Source organism: Nicotiana tabacum, chromosome 8, assembly GCF_000715075.1.
Source record: "Nicotiana tabacum cultivar K326 chromosome 8, ASM71507v2, whole genome shotgun sequence".
NCBI classification, from domain to species: Eukaryota; Viridiplantae; Streptophyta; class Magnoliopsida; order Solanales; family Solanaceae; genus Nicotiana; species Nicotiana tabacum.
In genome coordinates, this window is record NC_134087.1 from 61,135,674 (window position 1) to 61,147,184 (window position 11,511).

Below are 11,511 nucleotides of genomic sequence, written 5' to 3' on the forward strand. Positions count from 1 at the left end.
TGAGTGGCTGCCTTCAGTCTAGTTGGAGATCCCGAGGTAGTCCTGCAGGTGTTCGCAGGCCTCGACGTTCTCTTCTATCTTTATGTTTTGTTTTCATTTACTTCAGGGACAGACTATATCTTTCTTTTCAGACAATTGTTTGTAGTATTTGTAGATGGTACGTGATATTGTGACACCGATTTCGGGTAGAGATGTACTTGATATTATCATACTTGTTTTTGGCTAAATAATCAGATTACGTCTTCCGCATGTCTTTAATTATTGTTAATATTTCACTGTTGATCGTATGTTGTTTTAAACTGCTAAAAGGGGCTAAATAATAGAGTTAGTAAATCAATAATACTCAGCTTGCATATCTTTCACGAGTAGGCACCATCACGACTCCCGAGGGTGGAAAATCCGGGTCGTGACATTTATTCATATTCCTTAAAAAGAAACTTTGTTATATCATCATTATATAATTTTTTCTCTTTAGAAATTTGGATTTACTTCTTGTGCTTTTCTGTGATGCATACAACTATCTTTGATATGCATATTTCAGCAACATCCAACGTGGAAGTGGAGTAGGATTATTTGAAAGTTAGTTGGGCGGGAAAAGTAGTTATTTCCATTTCTCTATTTTCAGCATGCTTTTCATTTTCATTTTCAAATTCCAATTGTATAAGTAATGGGTTGTAATAGAAGGAAGGCAGACTTAAGCATATATTACTGATTTCCTCATCTTCTTCTTCTTCTGAACTCTCTCTTATCTCTCTTTCTATCTCTCTCCCCTGTTTCCCTTCTCTTTTCTCTCCATTTACTGTTCCATTGCAGTATTGGTAACTTATTGGTATCAATTGGTATCAGAGCCAATCGACTCCGATGGGACCATGACGAGCTGTAGATGAAACTCAAGGTGCTCCAGCTGCTAATCTCCATGAACATTATGAGGATTTAGTAGCCCAGTAATTGGATCTGCGAGCTAGCATGGATCATATGCATCAGGAGCTTAAGGAAGACATGGATCGCAGGCAAATTGAGTTAGTTCAGTTGGTCAGTGCTCTTAAAAGCTCCTTCAATGGAATGCACTTGCATCAGCAAGCTAAGGATGGTAGCTCTACTTCGACAGAATGAACTCACACTGCTGCAATAGGTCATGGAATTTTAGGCCCAAATCTTCACTATGTTGCTAATAATCGCAATCATAATCTGGTATTTCCTCGTTTTAATGGTGAAAACTTAAAAAATTGGATGTACCAATTTGAATAGTATTTTGCTATGGATAATACTCCTCTCAATGAACGAGTGAGAGTAGTAGCCATGAACTTAGATGATGAGGCCTTAGAGTATCCCTGGGATACCTGAATGGGAGGAGTACTTGGCTGTGTTGGTTGAAACATCTGGGATGAGTTTGCAGATCCCATGCTTGAATTAAAGCAACTGAGACAAACTGGTTCTATAAGGGAATTTCAATTTGCTTTTGATAGGCTTGTCTCACAGTGTAGCTTATCAGTAGATCAAGCTATATCCTGTTTCCTAGGTGGCCTGAAGGAGGAGTTGGTTAATCCAATTATGATGCATGAGCCCAAAACTCTCTCAAAAACCTATCGATTAGCCAGATTAGCTGAAGCTACTTTAGCAGCTAATGCTCGAATCATGAAACATCTTTCTGCACATGTCCATTCCTTTTCCAACAAAAAAAACCCTTATGAACTACACCCTACCAAAATTTCTAGCCAACAGTCCTTAACTCCCAACAATTAGCCTTGCCACCTTCAACTATTCCTAACCCCAGAAGTAGGAGAATGATTTCACCAGAAGAGATGCAGGCAAAAAGGGCTCAAGGGTTATGTTATTTTTGTAATGATAAGTATACACCTGGACATAGGTGTTCCTTACCTAAACGAATGTTCATCATGGACCTAGAATACCCTGAGGGTGATATAGAGGAAGATCATGTTAAGTTAGAGGGAACATCACTAAATGAAGAATGGATTGTGCCAAATAGAGATGCTCCCTTGATCTCCTTGTGTGTTGTAAGTGGTCTTAAGGGAGCTCAAACTATCCATGTCATTGGCTATAGTAATAAAAGACCCATTCAAATACTGTTAGATGGTTGAAGTACACATAATTTCATTGATGCTGAATCTGCACAAAGGCTAGGGTATCATATTTCCCCAACTAAGCTGGGCTATGTCAGTTTGGGCAAAAACACTATGGAAGCTACCTTTGGTGTAGTGAAGGATTTCTAATGGATGTTACAGAGGACTACCTATACATCAGATTTTATTATATTTCCTGTAGGGAAGTATGATTTGGTTTTGGGGGCCCTATAGATGAAGACACTGGGTCCTGTTACGATAAATTACACTGAGCTTACCATGTCCTTTAACTACTAGGGCAAACATCATGTGTCGAAGGGAGTCACTGAAGACTGTAAGCTCTCAAGCTCTAAGGCTATAAATAAGGGCTGCAGTGAAGAGGTCCAATTCTTTATGTTGCAAGTGGTTTCTCCTACCACTATGGTGGAGTGTTCCAGCCACTTTAATGCCCTTCACCTGCCTGTAGAGGTGTCTCTGCCATATACACTTAAGAACCTACTTGAGCAGTATCAAATACTCTTTTGGGAGACCACAGCTTTGCCTCCTCATAGGGGTGTTTTTGATCATAGAATTCCTCTATTAGAAGGGTCTAAACCAATTAACATCAGAACTTATAGATATTCCTCTATAAAGAAAGATATTATAGAGAAACTTATATTGGAAATGTTACAGCAAGGTGTTATTCAATATAGCAATACTTCTTTTTCTTCACTTGTTGTTCTAGTGGGGAAGAAGGATGGATAAATGGAGGTTGTGTATATATTATAGGGAGTTAATCAATGCACAATTAAGGACAAGTTTCCCATTCCCATCATAGATGATCTTATATATGAACTAACTGGAGCTACAGTTTTTTCTTAAATTGATCTGAGGTCTGGATACCATCAGATTAGGATGGTACCTGAGGATATTCCAAAAACTGCTTTCAAGACTCACTCAGGTCATTATGAATACCTTGTCATGCCACTTGGTTTAACAAATGCTCCCTCTACATTTCAATGCCTTATGAATCATTTGTTTCAACCGTTTCTAAGGAAGTTTTTATTGGTTTTATTTGATGACATTTTGGTTTATAGTGTGCATTTACAAGACCATGTGCAACATTTCCAACAAGTATTTAAAGTTATGAAGTCTAATAGCCTCCTAGATAAACACTCTAATTGTATTTTTGGGGTGGCAAAAGTGGAATACTTGGGCCATTTCATCTCTGCTGCAGGAGTTTCCACTGATTCAAAGAAAATTTTGGTTGTTTAACAATGTCCTGTGCCTACTACTCTAAAGCAACTTAGGGTTTTTCTTGGTCTTTCTAGATATTATAGGAAGTTCATCAAGAATTATGGCCTTATTAGTCGACCTCTCACTGAATTACTTAAGAAGGATAGCTTTAAATGGTCCGCTAATGCTGAGCAAGCATTCATTGCTCTGAAGAAGGCATTAACCACTGCTCCTGTATTGGCTTTGCCCAACTATTTTGCCCCTTTTGTGATGGAAACTTATACTAGTGGCATAGGTATTGGAGCTGCACTTATGCAAGAGGGTCATCTTGTGGCCTTTATCAGCAAAGGCTTGGCCCCTAGACATGCTGCTTTTTCTGTTTATGAGAGGGAACTTCTAGCCCTTGTTTTTGCTACGAGAAAGTGGTCATATTACCTCATGGGTCAGCATTTCATTATAAGAACTGATCAGAGGGCTTTGAAATATCTTTTAGAGTAGAAGATTCATACAGATTCACAAATTAAGTGGATAGCCAAGCTTTTACCCTTTGATTTTGAGATCCAATATAAGAAAGGCAGGGAGAACATAGCTGTTGATTCTTTATCAAGGGTTCAAGGTGCTGAACTAATGTCATTACTAGTCTCTTCTGTCTCTACTGAGTTATAGGAAGAAATTACTGCCAGTTGGTTTTCTAATCCTGAGTTACATTCCCCAATCTTTTCCTTACAACAGGTTTCTCAGAAATATTTCACTTGGATTAATCATCAACTTAAACGAAAAAGGAAGGTGATAGGAAATGACATTGCTTTGCAAACTAAGCTGCTTACCTTATGGCATTCCACCCCAGCAGGTGGCCACTCTGGGTAAGATGCCACTAGCAGGAAAGTACTAACCTATTTTTATTGGAAGGGTATCAGGAAAGACATTGCAACCTTCATTGTACCACTTGCCAAAGAAATAAGTATGATACATCAGCTTCTCCTCGTCTTCTCCAACCTTTATCTATCCCTCCTTTGCCTTGGACTGACATTACTATGGACTTTATTGAAGGGCTTCCAAGGTCCAAAGGTAAGACAGTCATTTGGGCCATAGTTGATTGTTTAACCAAATATGATCACTTCATTGCTCTCAATCACCCATACACTGCCCACACCTTGGTTCCTATCTTCTTGGAAAACATTTTTAAACTACATGGTTTCCCTACTTCTATCACTAGTGACAGAGATCCTATCTTTATCAGTTCCTTTTGGAAAGAATTCCTTTCAACTCAAGGCATTACTAAGCAAACTTCTACTCCATACCATCCCCAAACTGATGGCCAAAGTGACGTACTCAATAGGTGCCTCGAGACTTATTTGAGGTGCTTTGCACTGACTCCCCTGTAGATTGGTCTTTTTTTACCTTTAGCTAAATGGTGGTATAACTCAAGTCCACACTCCTCCATTAAAACCTCTCCCTTTGAACTTCTATATGGCTATCCTCCTCTTTTACACTTACCTTTCCTTCCTAGGGATTCTGAGTCTTTTTCTGTTGAAGACATCTTGCTAGTAAGGGAATTCAAATGGCCAAATTTCATTTACATAGGGCTCAGCAACAAATGAAAGCCCAGGCTGATGCTCACAGATCTGATAAAAGTTTCAATGTTAGGGATTGGGTATTTGTCAAGTTACAGCCTTATAGATAGTGACTGGTTCTCCTTATCACAAACTCATGTCTCGTTACTTTGGCCCATATCCCATTATTGAAAAGATAGGTGTTGTTGCCTATAAGCTCCTACTACCACCAGAGGTCCTTAAGGGATCCCACCTTCCACATTTCTCAGCTCAAACTTTGCCATACTCTTCCTTCAAAAATTATTCACCCTCCTGTCCTCGACCTTTCTAGCCACCTTTGCCCAGTTCCTGAGGCCATTCTTGCTAGACGTTTGATCAAAAAAAGGGAACAAGGTTGTTGCGCAGTGCCTTGTCAAATTGTCCAACTTAAATGCTTATTATGCCACATGAGAATTGGCTTCTGTCCTTCGTACTCACTTTCCAGCTTTCACCCTTGAGGACAAGGGTGATCTTCATCAGGGGGTATTGATACACATATTTCGGCAACATCCAACGTTGAAGCTGAGTATGATTATTTGAATATTAGATGAGTAGGATTATTCAAAAGTTAGTTGGGTGGGAAAAGTAGTTATTTCCATTTCTCTATTTTAGCATGCTTTTCATTTTCATTTTGAAATTCCAATTATATATGTAATGGGTTGTAATAGAAGGAAGGCAGACTTAAGCAGATATTACTGATTTCCTCATCTTCTTCTTCTGATGAACTCTCTCTTCTCTCTCTTTCTATCTCTCTCTCCTGTTTCCCTTCTCTTTTCTCTTCATTTACTGTTCCATTGCAGTACTGGTACCTTATTGGTATCAACCTTGGTTTTGAACATAATGAAATAGTTATTCTTTGTCATATGGATTTCGTGACTGATTAGATTTACATCTTCTAATATGCGTTGTCTTCTAATTAGCCGGAATAGGACGCGCAACTTCTTTATCCGATGTTGTTGTCCAAGTAAAAATAGCATGACATGATTACCAATATTACAATTTCTTCCTTTAGAGGTAATGTTTTTTTAAAACTAATTTAGCTTAAAAAGGGTATAAAAGTCTATCAATAATTGAGAATATTTTAGTCGGATATTTCTTATGAATCCTTCTGTTAGGATATGTAATTATCCTTATATTATACCACAAAACTTAACTATTGGGATATTACATGATATTTGGATTTATACCCTTACATTATAGTCAGGGGCGGATTTACATTAGGTGAAGCGGTGTCACGTGACACCACTTTGTCGGAAAAATTAACTAAATATATATGTGTCAAAATGATCTCTGAACAATTGAACGGTCAAATAATATTGAGTGACTCCACAAAAACATAGGCAGTCTCTAGCGCATTGGTTAAGACTGTGACCTTAATCCAACAAGGTCGCATGTTCGATCCTTTATTACTGTATAGTTCATCTATTTGCTTTTTTAGCAAATCAATTTAAAAATGACTGCACTGGTCCCCCTCTGTAATATACTACCCTAGCCTGAAAAGAAACATATCTTGCTAAGTTCGACTTTATTGTTATGAATAGTTTGTACATTGGATGTTCATGTTGTGAATAACTTAAAGATTAAATCTCCTACTTTATGTCCATCATCTTTACTTTTTATGCCTATAAAAGGCTATGTAATTGCAATGAAAAGATACACACAATTGAAGAAGAAATCTCTTCCTTCTCTCTATCTCTATTTCTTGTTCATGTTTTACTAAATTGCTTTTATTTTCTTGTTCCATATTGTTACTTTGAGTTATATTTCATAACACGTTATCAACACGAAGTCTCTAACCTTAAGGTTGAATTCCACTTCTGGTAAGGTATATCTGGATGATCTATTGTAATAATATAAACTTGAGCATCTTGTTCATGAATATAGTATAGTTAAATTTTCGTGAACTAATAATAGGTGGCATGCGTTAGACTACATAATTTACAAAATTACAATTATACTTTATTATGTATGCTTATAGTTTTACCTTATAATACAATTTAGTATGCCTAGTATAATGATTATACATTAGTTTACTGTCACATATAATTAATATAATAATAATAATAATATTCGTAACTATTTTATTTTGATAAGATAAAATATTAGTATAAGAGGTATTTACTACACCAAATTTTTTATTAATGATAGTTCTTATCAAATTAACGTGTTCAATCATTTCTATATGGAAATATATCTTTATTTGCTACATCTCTTATCAGACAACGATAATATTCCTAGTAAGTCAGCATTCTATCATTTCTATTCCATCTTGTGGTATGAAAATTAGGTACAAATTTTTTTCTTTAACTAACTTTGGAGCCTAGTTCCATTAGAAACTGTGAAATAATTTATACTTTGGTACAATTCTCATGGCCTTTTAGTTTCACGGACAGATATATGTTTGATCGGAATAGTTATTAAACTAATCAATTCTTTCCTTGTTATTGTTTACTGCCTTCATTGAATTGTTAATCTAATTATATGAACTAATGACTTTAAAAGAAAAGTAACATGGTTTTGCTGGTACTTGGCAATAGTGATATCATTATGTTTTATAGCTAGCTAGCCTATTGGAATATGTAAACTGTCTAGCAAAATATTATTACTTTCTTATTAACTTTCTGAAAATTGAATTGTGATATATAATAAAGCAACAATACTAGTTATGTAGCATGTTAAATCACTTAACCAAATTATTACTGGAATTGCTTGATAAAGACCTTAGTGCAATAAGGGTATTCATATTAACAAGTATTGTTCCTACATGTATTTAGTACCTTTTAAGTCATGCAAATTAAGTTATATAATTTAATAATGTATACCATGCACTAACTAGACATACGGTTTAGACATATTTTGGTATTATCTAATTTACGATTTTTGTCAAATTATTATGATATTTTTATATAATATTTATGCACCACTTAATTCATTTTATTCAAATTAGCGGACGTGATATTTGCTTTGGGTTATTGAGATATCGATGTCCAATTTTTAATCAATACCACTAAAATTGTTATTTAGTGTAGAATAAATATTTTTATAGTGTTAGTTCATATGAACTTACAAATATGATCACTAGAGCACTAATTAGTTTTATGCATGTAATCATTATAAATTGGCATTATTTTTAAAGCTTGGGGTAAGACATGGATTTGAATCCTGATAGAGTTTCAAGTCGTTATAGTCAAACATGCCTTTACATGGGTAATACATTTGATTCGAGTCCCAATGCACCATATTGATGGTATAATGATGACTAAAGAAAAATAATATATTTTTCATTAAAGGCATGAAGATTGTCCTACTTGATTTGCTTTATTCTTGAAGTGAATGTGGTAGCAGTACATAATAGGTTTAAATGAAGACATGTGGTTGAACAATGAACGTGGGCGTTCCAAAGATCAAAATAATAATAATCATCACTATGATTTTAAAAGAAAACAATAAGGGTTCTCAAAATAGTCCTTCAAAATGTGAAGGCAATTTTTACCATAAAATTGGTATGAAAATAATAAAGCACGTCGCTGATTATGATCCATTTCTTGAAGAGAATGTGACTTGTGATAAGCATTGAGAATGCAAACCCATTCCTAAAGTTGAATGTGGCAATATGTGATAAAAGCAATGAATAAAGACATGCAATTCATGATTGTATGAATACCACACAACTCACCTCTAAGGGAGGTTTGAGTGAAATAAAGAGAATAAATATTATTGTGTGGTTACATAAATATGTCATTGGTCGCGTACATGTGATACGCCAAATATTATTTTGCCATGCCTTATAAAAGGTATTAAAGTCAAAATTAAAGCAATAAATGATTTTGCTTATGATGATTTTGACCATGACAATTTATTATAATATAAGTTTCTCCGTGAAGGAGACATTTACCATATGAATGGTTTGATAAAAGATCGTGTAGTACAAAATTTGTTAAGAGCTCCGGATGAATAAAATTATTCATGACATTGATATTGTAAAGTCTCAAAAGAAACTTTTTGAGTTTCAAATGTACAAGTCAAAATGATTATCATATTGAGACAATAAATGAAAGGAAGATTGAATATATTCATATTTCTATAATCATATCGGGTAAATATGAAAGGTTACCCAGTTTTATTTCTATTTGTACTACACAAATATAAGTATGATGCTTTAATCATATGCCACAAGTAAACTAGAGGTTTACTAAAACAAATATTAGTTGGCATAACCAGTTGACCATCCCGGTTCAATTATGATGCGAAAAAAATTAATTGAGAATTACATTGGCATATATTGAAGAATAGAAGATTCTTCAAGAATTCTCTTATGCTGCTTATTCTCATGATATACCAGTTAAGGTAGGGATTGCATCCCTTGATTTCTGGAACAAATAAAAGGTGATAAATATATGGGCCCAGTCACCTGCCATGTAGACCGTTTACTATTATATGGTTTTAATAGATGCATATATTATATGGTTACATGTACATTTGTTATCAACTTGCAGTTTGGCTTTTGCAAGATTGTTTGCTCAAAATATTATAGCACAATTCCAGAATATAAATTATGATAATTTATCTTAATAATACTGGTTTAAATCCAAGTTGGTTTAGCAGAAATTGTATGCCTCCAGTTATAGCTAAATCATTGGTTATGAGAACAAAACTCTCAAAAAAACGAAATTTTGTATGAGATGTATTATTTAATATACAACAGCACTTGTACGCATCTAGCCAAGTTATGAAAATTTCTTCCTATCACAATCGGTTTAGGGTCAGGAACCAAATAATTTCTATATAGAAATATGGATATGTTATATGATTTAATAATTCCACCACAATGCACAAAGATGTGTTCCCAAAGAAGGTTGGGAAATGTGTTGGTGATCCCAACATTAGAGGGAGAAAATGGGCAGCTGAGAAAGTGACACGTGAAATGAATTATTATGAATACATATAGATCCTCGTACAAGAAAATATGAACTTGAAGTTCAAGTGATAATTCATTTACAAATTATTGCCAGACGCATTTGCTGACCCAAAGCTAAATGTCATATTTCAGCTGCTAATACTCCAAATATAATAAAGTCCATGGGGGACAGAGTCTATGCCACGCATAAAGCGTAACAGACCAATCGGTTCCAAAGATAAAACTCCTTGAAGAAGGAGAGGGGCAAATATTCAAAATGGTCATAAAAAGGAGGCAAATGCTCTAGAAGAGCACCACGACATAATATTTCATAAGACCTCATGGGAGAGACTCAGGTACCTGAAATAATGAGATAAAGAGATCTCAATAAGTTATGTCTTTATTAGGTAATAATTGAACCGATATAAAATGATCGTCGGCGATATTGTTAACATAATGTAGCGCTCAATATTATTAATATTGACGAGGATCTTGAGCTCAAATCTATCATGAAATTTGGACAGATAAATAATTGGCCAAATGAAAAATACGCAATGAAAGTTGACTTCACTTGAAAAATATAAAGTTGGATGGAGTCCCAACACCTGAAAGTATAAATCCAGTGGAGGTAAATGTGTTCTTGTGCGAAAAAGGTCAAGTCGATAGACATAAAGATGACTTGTGTCACAAGAATATTTGTAAATATCCTGGCATTGATTATATAGAGACATGTTCTCTTGTGGTGGATGTAATCATTTAAGATTTTAATCTGGCAATACATGAAAAACTTGATATGCATATAATGGAAATCATTGAAGGATTTAAATTGTTCAGAAGCATATAAAAGTTTTCGAGAAACTCGTTCAATAAAGCTTCAGAAATCTTTATACAGATTGAAACAATCAGGTCGTATGTGGTACAATTGCCTGAGTGAATACCTATTAAAAGAAGGTTACATTTATGATCCAATTTGTCCTTGTGTCTTTATAAAAAGGTCTGGATCTGAATTTGTTATAATCGTCGTGTATGTTGATGACTTAAATATCATTGGAACTCCTGGGGAGATTTCAAAAATAGTAGACTGTTTGAAGAAAGAATTTGAAATGAAAGATCTTGGAAAGACAAAATTTTATCTTGGTCTACAAATTGAGTATATGAAAGATGGAATATTTGTCCATCAATCAACATATACCGAAAAGTTTTTAAAGCGATTCTATATGGATAAAGCACATCCATTGAGTACTCCGATGGTTGTGAGATCACTTGATATAAAGAATGATCCATTTTGACCTCATGAAAATGATGAAGAGCTTCTTGGTGCCGAAGTACCATATCTTAGTGCAATTGGGGCATTAATGTATCTTGCCAATAATTCCTGACCAGATATAACTTTCTCAGTAAGCTTATTGGCAAGATTTAGTTCATCGCCAATACAAAGACACTAGAATGGTATTAAACATATATTCAGATACCTCCAAGGGACCATTGATATGAGTTTATTTTATTCAAATGAATCCAAGCCATCATTGATTGGTTATGTAGATGCAGGATGTTTCTCTGATCCACACAAAGGTCGATCTCAGACAGGCTATTTTTTTACAAATGGAGGTACAACCATATCATGGCGTTCAACAAAACAAACTATGGTTGCTACTTCTTCAAATTATGTAGAGATAATAGCCCTTCACGAAGCAAGTCAAGAATGCATTTGGTTGAGATCGATAAC

At 34.8% G+C, this 11,511-nt stretch overlaps 1 protein-coding gene across 1 annotated transcript; it reads left to right on the forward strand.

Annotated features, from left to right (window-relative positions):
- Nucleotides 1-2,975: 2,975 nt before the first annotated feature.
- On the forward strand, nt 2,976-5,772 carry LOC142163116 (uncharacterized). The gene is made up of 8 exons (XM_075220369.1): nt 2,976-3,021; nt 3,158-3,194; nt 3,392-3,738; nt 3,808-3,944; nt 4,029-4,159; nt 4,252-4,364; nt 4,704-4,843; nt 5,689-5,772. Exons 1-8 carry the CDS (start codon nt 2,976-2,978, stop codon nt 5,770-5,772), a joined length of 1,035 nt encoding a protein of 344 aa, XP_075076470.1.
- The last annotated feature ends 5,739 nt before the right edge of the window (nt 5,773-11,511 follow it).